This window comes from Poecile atricapillus, assembly GCF_030490865.1.
Source record: "Poecile atricapillus isolate bPoeAtr1 chromosome 36 unlocalized genomic scaffold, bPoeAtr1.hap1 SUPER_36_unloc_6, whole genome shotgun sequence".
Lineage (NCBI taxonomy): Eukaryota > Metazoa > Chordata > Aves > Passeriformes > Paridae > Poecile > Poecile atricapillus.
This window is the reverse complement of record NW_026708996.1, coordinates 3,205-22,047: the sequence shown is the minus strand read 5'-3', so window position 1 is coordinate 22,047 and position 18,843 is coordinate 3,205. Positions and strand designations below refer to the sequence as shown.

Here is an 18,843-nt window from a genome sequence, read left to right as displayed (position 1 = left end):
ATTTTGGGGGGATTTTTTTGGAATATTTTTTGGGATTTTTGGAGATTTTTTGGGATTTTTTTGGGATTTTTTTGGGATTTTTTTGGATTTTTTTCCGGGTTTTTGGGATTTTTTTTATTGGGATTTTTGGGCTCCGGGAGCCGCGGCAGCTCCAGGGGGGCCCCCACTGCCAGGAGAGAGAACCCCAAAATCCAACGGGAATCCGGGCAATTTTGGGGGAATTTTTTTGGGATTTTTTGGGGGATTTTTAAGGATTTTTTTAGGAATTTTTTGGGATTTTTTAAGGAATTTTTTGGGATTTTTTTTAAATTTTTGGGGGATTTTTTTGGGATTTTTTGGGGATTTTTTGGGATTTTTTTGGGATTTTTGGGGGATTTTTGGAGATTTTTAGGGGATTTTTTGGAAATTCTGGGGATTTTTTTGGGATTTTTGGGATTTTTGGGGGATTTTTTGGGGGGATTTTTTTGGATTTTTTGGGATTTTTTTAGGAATTTTTTGGGATTTTTTTTTATTTTTTTGGAAATTTTTTGGATTTTTTGGTTATTTTTTGGGATTTTTTGGGATTTTTTTGGTTGTTTTTTTTTTTTATTTTTTGGAGATTTTTTTGGAGTTTTTTGGGGAATTTTTTGGGGATTTTTTGGGGATTTTTTTTGGATTTTTTTGGGATTTTTGGGGAATTTTTTGGGAATTTTTTTGGATTTTTTGGGGATTTTTTGGGAATTTTTTTGGATTTTGGGGGATTTTTTGGGGATTTTTTCCAGGCTTTTGGGATTTTTGGGCTCCGGGAGCCACAGCAGCTCCAGGGGGGCCCCCACTGCCAGGAGAGAGAACCCCAAAATCCAACGGGAATCCGGGGAATTTGGGGGAATTTTTGGGAATTTTTTAGGAATTTTTTGGGATTTTTTAAGGAATTTTTTGGGAATTTTTTTAAATTTTTTGGGGGATTTTTTTGGGATTTTTTTGGATTTTTTGGGACTTTTTTGGGATTTTTGGGGGATTTTTGGAGATTTTTAGGGGATTTTTTGGAAATTCTGGGGATTTTTTTGGGATGTTTTGGGATTTTTTGGGGATTTTTTGGGATTTTTTGGGATTTTTTGGGGATTTTTTGGGGGATTTTTTGGGATTTTTTTGGATTTTTTGGGATTTTTTGGGGGATTTTTTGGGATTTTTGGGGATTTTTTGGGGATTTTTTTAGGAATTTTTTTGGATTTTTTTTTTTTTTTTTGAAATTTTTTGGATTTTTGGGGGATTTTTTTGGGATTTTTTTGGATTTTTTTGGATTTTTTGGGGATTTTTTTGGGATTTTTTGGGAATTTTTTCCAGGTTTTTGGGATTTTTGGGCTCCGGGAGCCGCGGCAGCTCCAGGGGGGCCCCCACTGCCAGGAGAGAGAACCCCAAAATCCAACGGGAATCCGGGGAATTTTGGGGGAATTTTGGGGATTTTTTGGGATTTTTTTAGGAATTTTTGGGGATTTTTTTAAAATTTTTTTGGGGATTTTTTCGGATTTTTTCGGATATTTTGGGATTTTTTTGGGAATTTTTTGGGATTTTTTGGGGAATTTTGGGGATTTTTTAGGGATTTTTTGGGGATTTTTTGCGGAATTTTGGGGATTTTGGGGGGATTTTTTTGGAATATTTTTTGGGATTTTTGGAGATTTTTTGGGATTTTTTGGGATTTTTTTGGGATTTTTTTGGATTTTTTTCCGTGTTTTTGGGATTTTTTTTATTGGGATTTTTGGGCTCCGGGAGCCGCGGCAGCTCCAGGGGGGCCCCCACTGCCAGGAGAGAGAACCCCAAAATCCAGCGGGAATCCGGGCAATTTGAGGGAATTTTTGGGAATTTTTTAGGAATTTTTTTGGGGATTTTAAAGGATTTTTTTAGGAATTTTTTGGGATTTTTTTAAGAATTTTTTGGGATTTTTTTAAAATATTTTTGGGGATTTTTTTGGGATTTTTTTGGGATTTTTTGGGATTTTTTTGGGATTTCTTGGGATTTTTTGGGGACTTTTTGGGGATTTTTTTGGGATTTTTGGGGATTTTTTTTTATTTTTGGGGATTTTTTGGGGATTTTTTTGGGTATTTTGGGGGATTTTTTTGGGGATTTTTTTAGGAATTTTTTTGGATTTTTTTTTATTTTTTTTGAATTTTTTTTTTTATTTTTGTGAATTTTTTTTGATTTTTTGGGGATTTTTTGGGAATTTTTTTTTATTTTGGGGGATTTTTTCCAGGTTTTTGGGATTTTTGGGCTCCGGGAGTTGCGGCAGCTCCAGGGGGGCCCCCACTGCCAGGAGAGAGAACCCAAAATCCAACGGGACTCTTGGGAATTTGGGGGAATTTTTGGGGAATTTTTAGGAATTTTTTTGGGGATTTTTGGGGATTTTTTTAGGATTTTTTGCGATTTTTTTTTTTTTTTAATTTTTTGGATTTTTTTGGGATTTTTGGGGGATTTTTGGAGATTTTTAGGGGATTTTTGGAAATTCTGGGGATTTTTGGGGGGATTTTTTTGGGATTTTTTGGGATTTTTTTGGGGATTTTTTGGGATTTTTTTGGGATTTTTTAGGATTTTTTTGGGATTTTTTTTTATTTTTTTGGAAATTTTTTTGATTTTTTGGGGATTTTTTTGAGATTTTTTAGGATTTTTTGGGGTTTTTTTTTTGGGGGGGGGATTTTTGGGGATTTTTTGGGGAATTTTTTTGGAATTTTTTTGGATTTTTTGGGGATTTTTTTTGGATTTTTTGGGAATGTTTTTGGATTTTGGGGATTTTTTGGGATTTTTTCCAGGTTTTGGGATTTTTGGGCTCCGGGAGCCGCGGCAGCTCCAGGGGGGCCCCCACTGCCAGGAGAGAGAACCCCAAAATCCAACGGGAATCCGGGCAATTTGGGGGAATTTTTGGGATTTTTTTGGGATTTTTTGGGAATTTTTGGGGATTTTTTTGGGGATTTTATTAGGATTTTTTTTTTTTAAATTTTTTTGGGTTTTTTTGGGATTTTTTTGGGATTTTTTGGGATTTTTAGGGATTTTCTGGAAATTCTGGGATTTTTGGGGGGATTTTTTTGGGATTTTTTGGGGTTTTTTGGGGATTTTTTTGGGGATTTTTTGGGATTTTTGGGATTTTTTGGGAATTTTTTGGGATTTTTTTGGGATTTTTTGGGGATTTTTTTGGGAATTTTGGGGATTTTTTTGGATTTTTTTGGGATTTTTTGGGGATTTTTTTGGGAATTTTGGGGATTTTTGGGGATTTTTTTTTATTTTTTAGGAATTTTTTGGGATTTTTGGGGGATTTTCTTTTTTATTTTTGGAGGATTTTTTTGGGGATTTTTTTGGGATTTTTCCCATTTTTTTGTATTTTTTTCCCATTATTTCCCCATTTTTTCCCATTTTCCCCCCTTTTCCCCCGTTTTTTCCCATTTTCCCCCCTTTTCCCCCATTTTTTCCCATTTCCCCGTTTTCCCCCATTTTTCCCCATTTCCTCCCCATTTTCCCCATTTTTTTGTGGTTTTTTTCCCATTTTTATGTGTTTTTCCCCATTTTTTTTCCAATTTTTCCCATTTTTCCCGTTTTTTCCCATTTCCCCCCATTTTTCCCCATTTCCCCCCATTTTCCCCATTTTTTTCCCAATTTTCCTCATTTTTTCCCCATTTTTCCCATTTTTTTTCCAATTTTTCCCATTTTTTTGTGGGTTTTTTCCATTTTTCCCCGTTTTTTCCCATTTTCCCCCCTTTTCCCCCCATTTTTTTGTATTTTTTCCCATTTCCCCCCATTTTTTCCCATTTTCCCCCCTTTTCCCCCCGTTTTTCCCCCATTTTTCCCATTTTTTTCCCAATTTTTCCCATTTTTTTGTATTTTTTCCCATTTCCCCCCATTTTTTCCCATTTTCCCCATTTTTTCTCTTTTTTCCCAATTTCCCCCATTTTTCACCATTTTTTCCCCATTTTCCCCCATTTTCCCCATTTTTTTGGAGTTTTTTTCCCATTTTTTTGTATTTTTATCCCGTTTTTTCCCATTTTCCCCCCTTTTCCCCCCGTTTTTTCCCATTTTCCCCCCTTTCCCCAATTTTCCACATTTTTTTGTGTTTTTCCCCATTTTTCCCCATTTTTTTGTGTTTTTTTCCATTTTTTGGTATTTTTTTTCCATTTTTCCCCATTTTCCCCCCTTTTCCCCCATTTTTTTTTGTTTTTTTCCCATTCTTTTGTATTTTTTTGTATTTTTTCCCCGTTTTTTCCCGTTTTCCCCCCTTTTCCCCCCATTTTCCCCCCTTTTCTCCCCATTTTCCCCATTTTTTTGTGTTTTTTTCCCATTTTTTGGTATTTTTTTTCCATTTTTTCCCATTTTCCCCCCTTTTCCCCCCATTTTCCCCCCTTTTCCCCCCATTTTCCCCATTTTTTGTTTTTTTTCCCATTTTTTGGGATTTTTTTTCCCATTTTTTCCCATTTTCCCCCCTTTTCCCCCGTTTTTTCCCGTTTTCCCCCCTTTTCCCCCCATTTTCCCCATTTTTTTTGTGTTTTTTCCCATTTTTTTTGTATTTTTTCTATTTTTTCCCCGTTTTTTCCCGTTTTCCCCCCCTTTTCCCCTATTTTTTTGTATTTTCCCCCCTTTTCCCCCGTTTTTTCCCATTTTCCCCATTTTTTGTGTTTTTTTCCCATTTTTTTGTATTTCTTTGTATTTTTTCCCGTTTTTTCCCATTTTCCCCCCTTTCCCCCCCGTTTTTTCCCATTTTCCCCCCTTTTCCCCCCGTTTTTTCCCATTTTCCCCCCTTTTCCCCCCGTTTTTTCCCATTTTCCCCCCTTTTCCCCCCATTTTTTCCCATTTTCCCCCCTTTTCCCCCCAATTTTTGTGTTTTTTCCCATTTTTTTGAATTTTTCCCCGTTTTTTCCCGTTTTCCCCCCTTTTCCCCCCATTTTCCCCATTTTTTTTGTGTTTTTTTCCCATTTTTTTGTATTTTTATCCCGTTTTTTCCCATTTCCCCCCTTTTCCCCCCGTTTTTTCCCATTTTCCCCCTTTCCCCCCCATTTCCCCATTTTTTTGTGTTTTTTCCCATTTTTTTGTATTTTTTCTATTTTTTCCCCGTTTTTTCCCGTTTTCCCCCCTTTTCCCCTATTTTTTTGTATTTTTCCCCCTTGTCCCCGTTTTTTCCCATTTTCCCCATTTTTTTTGTGTTTTTTTCCATTTTTTTATATTTTTTTTCAATTTTTTCCCATTTTCCCCCCTTTTCCCCCCGTTTTTTCCCGTTTTCCCCCCTTTTCCCCCCATTTTCCCCATTTTTTTTGTGTTTTTTTCCCATTTTTTTGTATTTTTTTGTATTTTTTCCCATTTCCCCCCCTTTTCCCCTGTTTTTTCCCATTTTCCCCCCTTTTCCCCCCGTTTTTTCCCATTTTCCCCCCTTTTCCCCCAATTTTTGTGTTTTTTTCCCATTTTTTGGTATTTTTTTTCCATTTTTTCCCGTTTTCCCCCGTTTTCCCCCCGTTTCCCGCTCACCCACGGTGTGGATGGGCCTGCGGAAGGGCAGCAGCCCGAAGTTGTACTGGAAGATTCCGCGGGCGTGGAAGAGCGGCAGCGCCACCCCCAGAAGCTTCTGGAGCCGCAGCTGCAGGCGCCGCAGCCGCGAGCCCGGAGGGTTCGGAACCTGCCGGAACAGCTCGTTCTCCCCGAAACTGAACACCGGGACCAGAGGGGTCCTGCCGGAGAACAACCGGAAAAAACAACCGGAAAAAAACAACGGGGGAACAATGGGAGAACAACGGGAAACAACGGGAGAACAATGGGAGAACAACCGGAAAAAACAACCGGAAAAAACAACGGGGGAACAATGGGAGAACAACGGGAAACAACGGGAGAACAATGGGAGAACAATGGGAGAACAATGGGAGAACAATGGGAGAACAACCGGAAAAAACAACCGGAAAAAACAACGGGGGAACAATGGGAGAACAACGGGAGAACAACCGGAAAAAACAACCGGAAAAAACAACGGGGGAACAACGGGAGAACAACGGGAAACAACGGGAGAACAATGGGAAAACAACGGAAAACAACCAGAAAAAACAACGGAGAACAACGGGAGAACAACAGAAAACAACGGGAGAACAACGGGAGAACAATGGGAGAACAACGGGAGAACAACCAGAAAAAACAACGGGGGAACAACGGGGAAACAACGGGAAACAACGGGAAAAAACAGGAGAACAATGGGAAAACAACAGGAGAACAATGGGAGAAGAACACGAGAACAGCGCGAGAACAACAGGAAATCAACGGGAAAACAATGGGAGAACAACGGGAGAAGAATGGGAGAACAATGGGAGAATAACGGAAAACAACCGGAAAAAAAAATGGGAGAACAATGAGAAACAACGGGGAAAAAACAGGAGAACAAAAGGAAAAAACAATGGGAAAACAACGGGAAAATGATGGGAAACAACGGGGGAACAATGGGAGAACAGCGGGGAAACAATGGGAGAACAACGGGAGAACAACAGGAGAACAACGGGGAAACAATGGGAGAACAATGGGAGAACAACAGGAAAAAACAATGGGAAAACAACGGGAGAACAAGGGGAAAACAACGGGAAACAACGGGAGAACAACGGGAGAACAACAATGGGAAATAATGGGAGAACAACCGGAAAAACAACAGGAGAACAACGGGAGAACAATGGGAAACAACCGGAATTATTGGGGGTCCGAAATTTGGGATACGGGGAAAAAAATCCATCCCGGGAATCCCAAAAATTCCACTTTGGGATCCCCAAATCCCCCCAAAACCCCACAATTTGAAGCCCCCAGACCCAATTCATCCCCACCCGTGTTTGAGGGCGATGCGCACAAAGCCCCCCCAGCACCCCAAAGCCCCCCCAAATCCCCCCAAATCCCCCTCAAATCCCCATTCATGACCCCCAAACCCCCGATTGAAGCCCCCAGACCCCAAATCAAAGCCCCCAGACCCATTTTGTCCCCACCCGTGTTTGAGGGCGATGCGCACGAAGCCCCTCCTGCACAGCAGCTGCAGCCGGAGCCCCCCCAAACCCCCCAATCGAAGCCCCCAGACCCCAAATCAAAGCCCCCAGACCCATTTTATGCCCACCCGTGTTTGAGGGCGATGCGCACAAAGCCCCTCCTGTGCAGCAGCTGCAGCTGGAGCCCCCCCAAACCTCCCCAAACCCCCATTTATCCCCCCCAGACCCCAAATTGAATCCCCCAGACCCCAAATCGAAGCCCCCAGACCCAAATCAAAGCCCCCAGACCCATTTTGTGCCCACCCGTGTTTGAGGGCGATGCGCACGAAGCCCCCCCAGCACCCCAAAGCCCCCCCAAATCCCCCCAAATCCCCCTCAAATCCCCATTCATGACCCCCAAACCCCCCGGTTGAAGCCCCCAGACCCAATCGAAGCCCCCAGACCCATTTTATGCCCACCCGTGTTTGAGGGCGATGCGCACGAAGCCCCTCCTGCGCAGCAGCTGCAGCCGGAGCCCCCCCAAACCCCCCCCAAATCCCCCGATTGAAGCCCCCAGACCCCAAATCGAAGCCCCCAGACCCAATTTGAAGCCCCCAGACCCCAAATTGAAGCCCCCAGACCCCGATTGAAGCCCCCAGACCCCAAATCGAAGCCCCCAGACCCAATTTATCACCCCCAGACCCATTTTATGCCCACCCGTGTTTAAGGGCGATGCGCACGAAGCCCCTCCTGCGCAGCAGCTGCAGCCGGAGCCCCCCCAAACCCCCCCCAAACCCCCCATTTATCCCCCCCAGACCCCAAATTGAAGCCCCCAGACCCCAAATCGAAGCCCCCAGACCCCAAATCGAAGCCCCCAGACCCATTTTATGCCCACCCGTGTTTGAGGGCAATGCGCACGAAGCCCCCCCAGCACCCCAAATACCCCCCAAACCCCCCAAATCCCCCAAAACCCCTCCAAACCCCCCAATCGAAGCCCCCAGACCCAATTCAAACCCACCCGTGTTTGAGGGTGATGCACACGAAGCCCCCCCAGCACCCCAAAGCCCCCATTTATCACCCTCAAACCCCCTGATTGAAGCCCCCAGACCCCAAATTGAAGCCCCCAGACCCAATTTGAAGCCCCCAGACCCAATTTATCACCCCCAGACCCATTTTATGCCCACCCGTGTTTGAGGGCGATGCGCACAAAGCCCCTCCTGCGCAGCAGCTGCAGCCGGAGCCCCCCCGGCTGCGCCTCCAGGGCCTCGGGGGGTCCCCCCAGGGCGATCACGGCCACGAGGCCCCCCCGGGGCTGAGCCAGGAGGTGCTCGAGGCTGGAGGGGTCCGAGGAAACCAGACCTGGAATTCCGGGAAAATCGGGAATTGGGGGGAAAAAATCCGGGAATTGGGGGAAATCTGGGAATTGGGGGGGGAAATCTGGGAATTATGGGGGGAAATCCAGGAATTTGGGGCAAATCTCGGAACTGGGGAGAGAAAAATTCGGGAATTGGGAGGGGGGAAATCTGGGAACTGGGAGGGGAAATCTGGGAATTGAGGAGGGGGAAAATCTGGGAATTCTGAGAAAATCTGGGAATTCCAGGAAAAATTAGGAATTGGGGAGGGAAAAAATCCGGGAATTGGGGGGGGGGAATCTGGGAATTGGGGGAAAAATCCGAGAATTTGGAGGGGGAAAATCTGGGATTGGGGGGAAATCTGGGAATTGGGGAGGGGGAATCTGGGAATTCCGGGAGAAATCCAAGAACTGGGGGAAAATCTGGGAATTGGGGGAAAAATCCAGGAACTGGGGGGGGGGGGGGGAAATCCAGGGATTTGGGGTTTAAACTCCAGGAATTTGGGGTTAAAATCCAAGGATTTGGGGTTTAAAATCCAGGAATTTGGGGGTTAAAATCCAGGAATTTGGGGGTTAAAATCCAGGGATTTGGGGTTCAGAATCCAGGGATTTGGGGTTTAAAATCCAGGGATTTGGGGTTTAAAATCCAGGAATTTGGGGGTTAAAATCCAAGGATTTGGGGTTTAAAATCCAAGGATTTGGGGACTAAAATCCAGGGATTTGGGGTCTACCAGAGATCTCAGGAATCTCGGGAATTCCCAGGACAAACCCCAAAAATTCAGGAAGCAGCAACTCGGGATTTTCGGGGTGAATTTTCCCAAATTTTTTCCCAGGTTTTTTTTTGGGAATTCCGCACTCACCGCCGGCCATGGCGTATTCCCGGAAAAACGGGAGGCGGAACCAGCAGGGGAGGGTGAGGAGATGGGGGCGCAGCCCCGGGAAGAGCCCCCCAAATCCCGTGGCTTCCGTGCAGAAATTCCCAAAAGCTCCGGCGGCCAAAATCCCGTGGGGGTGGAACCCGAAAATGTAATTCCTGCCGGGATCCAGCGGCGTGGTGCGGATCAGCTGGGAGTTTTTGGGGTGGGGAGGATGAAAATTGAGGGGGAAAGGGTTAAAAATGGGATTTATCCCAAAATTCCTGGGGTTTGAATGAGGGGGAAACGGGAGATTTTTGTTTGGGGGTGAAATCGTGAGGTTTTATCCCAAATCTTCGCCCCGAGAGATTAAAATTGCATTAAATCCCAGCCCAAGATCCTCAAAATTCATCAAATCCCACCAAGGATCCTCAAAGTTTCCCAAAATTCCCCCAAATCCCATCCTGGGATCCTCAAAATCCACAAAATTCCTCAAAATTCCCCCAAATCCCATCTCGGGATCCTCAAAATCCACAAAATTCCTCAAAATTCCCCCAAATCCCATCCCGGGATCCTCAAAATTCCCCCAAAATCATCAAATCCCACCCTGGGATCCTCAAAATTCCCCAAAATTCATCAAATCCCAGCCCAGGATCCTCAAAATCCCCAAAATTTCCCAAAATTCCCTCAAATCCCACCCCGGGATCCTCAAAATTCATCAAATCCCATCCTGGGATCCTCAAAATTCCCCAAAATTCTCCCAAATCCCACCCAGGGACCCCCCCAAAACCCCCTAAAATCCCCCCAAAACTCCACTCAAGGACCTCAACCCTCCCCCAAACCCCATCCAGGGACCCCCGAAACCCCACCCAGAACCCCCCAAACCCCACTCAGACACCCCAAACCCCCTTCCAGGACCCCAAACCCCCCAGAAATCCCCTCAATCCCCCCAAAACCCCCCAAAACCCCACTCTGACACCCCCAAACCCCACTCAGGACCCCCAAACCCCTCCAGAACTCCCCAAAACCCCTCAAAATTCCACTCAGGCACCCCAAAGCCCCACTTAGACACCCCCAAACCCCACTCAGGACCCCCAAACCCCTCCAAAACTCCCCAAAACCCCCCAAAATCCCACTCAGATACCCCAAAACCCCACCCAGGTACCCCAAACTCCACCCAGAACCCCCCAAAACCCCCAAAACCCCACTCAGACACCCCCAAACCCCCCCAGAACCCCCCAAAACACCCCAAACCCCACTCAGACACCCCCAAACCCCTCCAGAACCCCCCAAAATCCCACTCAGACACCCCAAAACCCCACTCAGGCACCCCAAAACCCCACTCAGACACCCCCAAACCCCCCCAGAACCCCCCAAAATCCCACTCAGACACCCCAAAACCCCACCCAGGCACCCCAGACCCCCCCAGAATCCCCCAAAATCTCACTCAGACACCCCAAAACCCCAAACCCCTCCAGAACCCCCCAAAATCCCACTCAGACACCCCAAAACCCCACCCAGGCACCCCCAAACCCCACTCAGACACCCCCAAACCCCCCCAGAACCCCCCAAAATCCCACTCAGACACCCCCAAACCCCACTCAGGACCCCCAAACCCCCCCTAGAACCCCCCAAAACCCCTCAAAACCTCACTCAGACACCCCAAAAACCCACCCAGGCACCCCAGACCCCCCAGAACCCCCCAAAACCCCACTCAGACACCCCCAAACCCCACCCAGGCACCCCAAACCCCCCCAGAACCCCCCAAAACCCCACTCAGACACCCCAAAACCCCACCCAGGCACCCCAGACCCCCCCAGAACCCCCCAAAATCTCACTCAGACACCCTAAAACCCCACCCAGGCACCCCCAAACCCCCTCCAGAACCTCCCAAATCCCTCAAAACCCCACTCAGACACCCCCAAACCCCACCCAGGCACCCCAGACCCCTCCAGAACCCCCCAAAACCCCTCAAAACCTCACTCAGACCCCCCCAAACCCTTTCAGGACCCCCCCAAACCCCCATTCCCCCAACCCCCATTTCCCGCCCATTCCCCCCCCATTTCCCGCCCATTCCCCCCTTTTCCCGCCCATTCCCCCCCCATTTCCCGCCCCTTCCCGCCCCCATTTCCCGCCCTTTCCCGCCCAGGATCACCGAGATGGGGAAGTAGTCCCGGAAGTGACGCCAGACGGGCCAGGCGCGCACCCAGGCGCAAGGGCGCCCCCCGCGGCGGGGCGTGTCCCGGTCCGCCAGCAGCCACAGCGCGTAAAGGAGAGCCAGGGGCCAGAGCGGGCCCCGCAGGGCCAGCACGAACAGCAGCGTGCACAGCTGGCCTGGGGATCGATAGGGGATCGATAGGGGATCGATCAGGGATCGATAATGGCCGGGGGATCAGTTATGGATCAGTAATTGTGCGGGTATTGGTTATGGATCAATAACCCTGTGGGTATTGGTGGTTATTGGCTCTGGGAACAGCAGCGTGCACAGCTGGCCTGGGGGATCGATAGGGGATCGATCAGGGATTGATTAGGGATCGATTAGGGATTGATTAGGGATCGATTTGGATCAATTAGGGATCGATAATGGCCGGGGGATCGGTTATGGATCAGTAATTACACGGGTATTGATTATAGGTAATTAATTGTGTGGGTATTGATGGTTATTGGCTCTGGGAACAGCAGCGTACACAGCTGCCCTGGGGGATCAATCAGGGATTGATCAGGGATCGATTAGGGATTGATTAGGGATTGATTTGGATCAATTAGGGATTGATAATGGCGGGGTGATCGGTTATGGATCAGTAATTACACGGATATTGATTATAGGTAATTAATTGTGTGGTTATTGGCTCTGGGAACAGCAGCGTGCACAGCTGACCTGGGGGATCAATCAGGGATGGATTAGGGATCGATTAGGGATTGATTAGGGATTGATTTGGATCAATTAGGGATCGATAATGGCCGGGAGATCGGTTATGGATCAGTAATTACAGGGATATTGATTATAGGTAATTAATTGTGTGGGTATTGGTGGTTATTGGCTCTGGGAACAGCAGCGTGCACAGCTGGCCTGGGGATCGATAGGGGATCGATAGGGATCGATAGGGGATCGATAACCATGGGGAGATCGGTTATGGATCAGTAATTGTGCGGGTATTGATTATAGGTAATTAATTGTGTGGGTATTGGTGGTTATTGGCTCTGGGAACAGCAGCGTGCACAGCTGGCCTGGGGATCGATAGGGGATCGATCAGGGATTGATTAGGGATTGATTAGGGATTAATTAGGGATCGATAGGGGATCGATCAGGGATCGATAACCATGGGGAGATCGGTTATGGATCAGTAATTGTGCGGGTATTGGTTATGGATCAATAACCCTGTGGGTATTGGTGGTTATTGGCTCTGGGAACAGCAGCGTGCACAGCTGGCCTGGGGATCGATAGGGATCGATAGGGATCGATCAGGGATCGATAACCATGGGGAGATCGGTTATGGATCAGTAATTGTACGGGTATTGATTATAGATCAATAACCCTGTGGGTATTGGTGGTTATTGGCTCTCCCCGCAGCGACAGCACGAACAGCAGCGTGCACAGCTGGCCTGGGGATCGATAGGGGATCGATAGGGGATCGATCAGGGATCGATAACCATGGGGAGATCGGTTATGGATCAGTAATTGTACGGGTATTGGTTATGGATCAATAACCCTGTGGGTATTGGTGGTTATTGGCTCTGGGAACAGCAGCGTGCACAGCTGGCCTGGGGATCGATAGGGGATCGATCAGGGATCGATAACCATGGGGAGATCGGTTATGGATCAGTAATTACACGGGTATTGATTATAGGTAATTAATTGTGTGGGTATTGGTGGTTATTGGCTCTGGGAACAGCAGCGTGCACAGCTGGCCTGGGGATCAATAGGGATCGATCAGGGATTGATTAGGGATCGATTAGGGATTGATTAGGGATTGATTTGGATCAATTAGGGATTGATAATGGCGGGGTGATCGGTTATGGATCAGTAATTACACAGATATTGATTATAGGTAATTAATTGTGTGGTTATTGGCTCTGGGAGCAGCAGCGTGCACAGCTGGCCTGGGGCATCGATAGGGGATCGATCAGGGATCGATCAGGGATTGATTAGGGATTGATTAGGGATCGATTTGGATCAGTTAGGGATTGATAATGGCGGGGTGATCGGTTATGGATCAGTAATTACACGGATATTGATTATAGGTAATTAATTGTGTGGTTATTGGCTCTGGGAGCAGCAGCGTGCACAGCTGGCCTGGGGATCAATAGGGATCGATCAGGGATTGATTAGGGATCGATTGGGATCGATCAGGGATCGATAATGGCCGGGTGATCAGTTATGGATCAGTAATTGTGCGGGTATTGGTTATGGATCAATAACATGCCTTATATATTATGCATTAAATAGAATTATATATCACATACTATATATTATATATTATATTATATATATTATATTATATATGTTATATATTACATGTTATATATTATATATTGTATATTATATATTACATGTTATATATTATATATTACATGTTATATAGTTTATATTATATGTTATATATTATACATTATGCATCATTATTATATATTTCTATACTATAAAATACACATATTAAACATATTGTATCACATATATTATATCACATCTATTGTATCCCATTCCGGAATTTTCCCTCTCTATTCCCCCTCTAAATCCTGGGATTTTATCCCCAAAATTCTGGGATTTTATCCCCAAAATTCTGGGATTTTATCTCCCAAATTCTGGGATTTCCCCCCCCCCCCCCCCCAAAATTCTGGGATTTTATCCACAAAATTTTGGAATTTTATCCCCAAAATTCGGGGATTTTATCCCTGAACTTTGGGTGATTTTTCCCCTTCATCCCGAATTTTCCCCCTCTCTTAATTCTGGCATTTTCTGCCCCCTCCAACCCCCCAAAACCCCTCGAACCCCCCAAATTCTGACAGCAAAAGACCCCCCAAATCCTCCGAATCCCCAAAATCCCTCCCAAATCCCACCAAATTCCCAAAAACCCCAAAATCCCCCCAAATCTCCCCAAAAAAACCCCAAATTCCCAAAAAGCCCCTCAAAATCCCCCTAAAATCCCCCTCAATTCCCAAAATCCCCCCTAAAATCCCCCCAAATCTCCTAAACCCCCCCAAAATCCCCCCAAATTCCCAAAATCTCCCCAAAATCCCCCCAAATTCCCAAAACCCCCCCAAAAACCTCCCCAAAATCCCTCCAAATCTCCCAAAATTCTCCCCCAAATCCCCCAAAATCCTCCCCAAAATCCCCCCAAATTCCCAAAATCTCCCCAAAATCCCCCAAAATTCCCCCAAAATCCCCCCAAATTCCCCAAAATCCCCCCAAAATCCTCCCCCAAATCCCCCCAAATTCCCAAAATCCCCCCAAAATCCCCCAAAATTCCCCCAAAATCCCCCCAAATTCCCCAAAATCCCCCCAAAATCCTCCCCCAAATCCCCCCAAATTCCCAAAATCTCCCCAAAATCCCTCCAAATTCCCAAAATCCCCCCCAAAATCCCCCAAATTCCCAAAATCCCCCCCAAAATGCCCCCAAATTCCCCCCAAAATCCTCCCCCAAATCCCCCAAAATTTCCCCAAAATCCCCCCAAAATCCTCCCCCAAATCCCCCCAAATTCCCAAAATTCCCCCACAATCCCCCCGAAATCCCCCCAAATTCCCCCAAATTCCCCAAAATCCCCCCAAATTCCCCAAAATGCTCCCCAAAATCCCCCCAAATTCCCCCAAATTCCCAAAATCTCCCCCAACCCCCCCCAAATCCCCCTAATTCCCAAAATCCCCCCAAAATCCCCCCAAATTCCCAAAAACCTCCCCAAAACCCCCCCAAAATGCCCCCCAAAATCCCCTAAATTCCCAAAAATCCCCCCAAATTCCCAAAATCCTCCCGCAAATCCCCAAAATTCCCCCAAAATTCCCCCAAAATCCCCCCAAATTCCCAAAGCCCCCCCCAAAATCCCCCCAAAATTCCCCCAAATTCCCAAAATCCCCCCCAAAATCCCCCCAAATCCCCAAAAATCCCCAAAATTTTTTGGGGGGCGCAACCGCTCAGCGCCTCCCTAAAGAATTTTGGGATCCCGGGGGGATAAAAAGGGGGGTGGGGGAGGGGTCGGTGACCCCAAAAAGGATTTTGGGGACCCCGGGGGGGATTTTGGTGACCCCGGGAGGGATTTTGGTGACCCTGGAGGGATTTTGGGGACCCGGGGGGGATTTTGGGGACCCAGGAGGGATTTTGGGGACCCCGGGAAGGATTTTGGGGACCCCGGGGGGATTTTGGGGACCCGAGGGGGATTTTGGGGACCCCGGGAAGGATTTTGGGGACCCCGGGGGGATTTTGGTGACCCCGAGGGGGATTTTGGTGACCCCGGGAGGGATTTTGGGGACCCCGGGGGGGATTTTGGTGACCCCGGGGGGGATTTTGGGGACCCCGAGGGGGATTTTGGGGACCCCGAGGGGGATTTTGGTGACCCCGGGGGGGATTTTGGGGACCCCGGGAAGGATTTTGGTGACCCCGGGGGGGATTTTGGGGACCCCGGGGGGGATTTTGGGGACCCCGGGAAGGATTTTGGGGACCCCGGGAGGGATTTTGGGGACCCCGGGAAGGATTTTGGGGTCCCCGGGAGGGATTTTGGTGACCCCGGGGGGGATTTTGGGGACCCCGGGAAGGATTTTGGGGTCCCCGGGAGGGATTTTGGTGACCCCGGGAGGGATTTTGGGGACCCCGGGAAGGATTTTGGTGACGCCGGGAAGGATTTTGGTGACCCCAGGATGATTTTGGGGAGCCCGGGAAGGGATTTTGGTGACCCCGGGAAGGATTTTGGTGACCCCAGGATGATTTTGGGGAGCCCGGGAAGGATTTTGGGGACCCCGGGAAGGATTTTGGTGACCCGGGAGGGATTTTGGTGACCCGGGGGGGATTTTGGGGACCCCCAGCCCCCTCCCCAGGATGATTTTGGGGACCCGGGAAGGATTTTGGTGACCCGGGGAGGGATTTTGGGGACCCCGGGGGAGATTTGGGGACCCCGGGGGGGATTTTGGGGACCCCGGGAAGGATTTTGGGGACCCCGGGGGGGATTTTGGGGACCCCGGGAAGGATTTTGGTGACCCCGGGAAGGATTTTGGGGACCCCGGGAAGGATTTTGGTGACCCCGAGGGGGATTTTGGGGACCCCGGGAAGGATTTTGGTGACCCCGAGGGGGATTTTGGGGACCCCGGGGGGGATTTTGGGGGCCTCGGGGGGGATTTTGGTGACCCCGAGGGGGATTTTGGGGACCCCGAGGGGGATTTTGGTGACCCCGGGAAGGATTTTGGGGACCCCGGGGGGATTTTGGGGACCCCGGGGGGGATTTTGGTGACCCCGGGAAGGATTTTGGGGACCCCGGGGGGGATTTTGGGGACCCCGGGACAGATTTTGGTGACCCGGGAGGGATTTTGGGGACCCCGGGAGGGATTTTGGGAACCCCGGGGGGAATTTTGGGGACCCCGGGAGGGATTTTGGGGACCCCGGGGGGGATTTTGGGGACCCCAGGATGATTTTGGGGAGCCCGGGAAGGATTTTGGGGACCCCGGGAAGGATTTTGGTGACCCGGGGGGGATTTTGGGGACCCCGGGGGGGATTTTGGGGACCCCGGGAGGGATTTTGGTGACCCGGGAAGGATTTTGGGGACCCCGGGAGGGATTTTGGTGACCCCGGGAGGGATTTTGGTGATCCCGGGGGGGATTTTGGTGACCCGGGGGGGATTTTGGTGACCCCGGGGGGGATTTTGGTGATCCCGAGGGGGATTTTGGGGACCCCGAGGGGGATTTTGGTGACCCCGGGGGGGATTTTGGTGACCCCGGGGGGGATTTTGGGGACCCCAGCCCCCTCCCCAGGATGATTTTGGTGACCCGGGAGGGATTTTGGGGACCCGGGGGGGATTTTGGTGACCCCGGGAGGGATTTTGGGGACCCCGGAGGGATTTTGGGGACCCCCAGCCCCCTCCCCAGGATGATTTTGGGGTCTCACCGAGGAGGAGGAAGGAGAAGACCCACTGGAGCACGGCCAGGGTCTGCAGGCGGCGCCGCAGGGGGAGGCGCAGGGGGGCGAACTCCAGGAGGGGCATGGCCCGGGGTTTGGGGGTCCTGGGGGGGTTTGGGGGGTCCTGGGGGGGTCTGGGGGGGATTTGGGGGTCTTGGGGGGGATTTGGGGGGGTTTGGAGGGATTTGGGGGGGATTTGGGGGGGTTTTGGGGAGGTTTGAAGGGGTTTTGGGGAGGTTTGGGGAGGATTTGAGGGGGGTTTGTGGGGTCCTGGAGGGGTTTGGGGGGTCTTGGAGGGTTTTGGGGGGGTTTAGGGGGTCTTGGAGGGGTTTGGGGGAGATTTGGGGGCGTTTGGGGGAGGTTTTAGGGGGTTTTAGGGGAGGTTTGAGGAGGTTGGGGAGGGATTTGGGGGTCCTGGGGGGGGATTTGAGGGGGTTTGGGGGGGTCTTGGAGGGGTTTGGGGGTCTTGAGGGGGATTTAGGGGGTCCTGGGGGAGTTTGGGGGGGATTTGGGGGGGTTTGGAGGGATTTGGGGGCGTTTGGGGGAGGTTTGAGGGGGTTTTGGGGGAGGTTTGAGGAGGTTGGGGGGGGATTTGGGGGTCTTGGGGGGGATTTGAGGGGGTTTGGGGGGGTTTGGGGAGGGTTTGAGGGGTCTTGGGGGGGTCCTGGGGGAATTTGGGGGGGATTTGGGGGGGGTTTGGGGGAGGTTTGGGGGGTTTTGGGGGTCCTGAGGGGGTTTTAGGGGGTCCGAGGGGGGGTTTGGGGGGGTTACTGGGAGCACTGGGATGGGTTCGGGGGGTTACTGGGAGCAGGGGGGGTTACTGGGAGCACTGGGATGGTTTCGGGGGGTTACTGGGAGCACTGGGATGGGTTCGGGCGGTTACTGGGAGCGCAGGGTGAGCGTTACTGGGAGCAGGCGGGTTACTGGAGCACTGGTTTGGGTGGGGAGGGGTTACTGGGAATGGGGGAGGGGTCACCGGGGGGTCTCGGGGTGGGGGAGGGGTTACTGGGAGCCACTGGTTGGAACTGGGGCGGCCCCGCCCCCCCCAGGGGGGATTTGGGCAATTCTGGGGTTGTGCAAAAGGGGGGGAGGGGAGGGTGAAAGGGGAGGGGGCGGGGCCAAGGCTGGGAATGGGCGGGGCCAAGGCTGGAAAAGGGGCGGGGCCAAGGCTGGAAAGGGGGCGGGGCCAAGGCTGGAAAGGGGGCGGGACCAAGGCTGGAAAAGGGGCGGGGCCAAGGCTGGAAAGGGGGCGGGGCCAAGGCTGGAAAGGGGGCGGGGGCTGTGAAGTGGGCGTGGCTTGGTCGGTTTCGCGCCTAAAGGGGCGGGGCTTGTGCAAACACTGAGGGAGATACTGGGGGACACTGGGATGGACTGGGATGAACTGGGAGGTCACTGGGATGAACTGGGATGAACTGGGATGAGCTGGGAGGTCACTGGGATGAACTGGAGGTCACTGGGATGAACTGGGACGAACTGGGATGAGCTGGGAGGTCCTGGGATGAACTGGGAGGTCACTGGAATGAACTGGGATGAACTGGGAGGTCACTGGATGGACTGGGAGGTCACTGGGAGGTCACTGGGATGAACTGGATGAACAACTGGGAGGTCAC

General features: G+C 49.7%; 1 protein-coding gene across 2 annotated transcripts in view; it reads right to left on the bottom strand.

Annotated features, from left to right (window-relative positions):
• LOC131574143 (2-acylglycerol O-acyltransferase 2-like) overlaps positions 1 to 17,329 on the bottom strand; it is a 40,455-nt gene extending 23,126 nt beyond the window's left edge. The window contains exons 1-5 of one of the 2 annotated variants that reach the window (XM_058828536.1): positions 17,222 to 17,329; positions 11,293 to 11,471; positions 9,144 to 9,348; positions 8,117 to 8,291; positions 5,476 to 5,675 (exon numbers count right to left, since the gene is read on the bottom strand). In XM_058828536.1, the coding sequence (XP_058684519.1) occupies positions 5,476 to 5,675; positions 8,117 to 8,291; positions 9,144 to 9,348; positions 11,293 to 11,471; positions 17,222 to 17,318 (856 nt within the window). In that variant the 5' untranslated portion in view covers positions 17,319 to 17,329. The remainder of the gene's footprint in view (positions 1 to 5,475; positions 5,676 to 8,116; positions 8,292 to 9,143; positions 9,349 to 11,292; positions 11,472 to 17,221) is intronic. The other variant, XM_058828537.1, reaches the window with a different exon arrangement.
• Between the last annotated feature and the right edge of the window lie 1,514 nt (positions 17,330 to 18,843).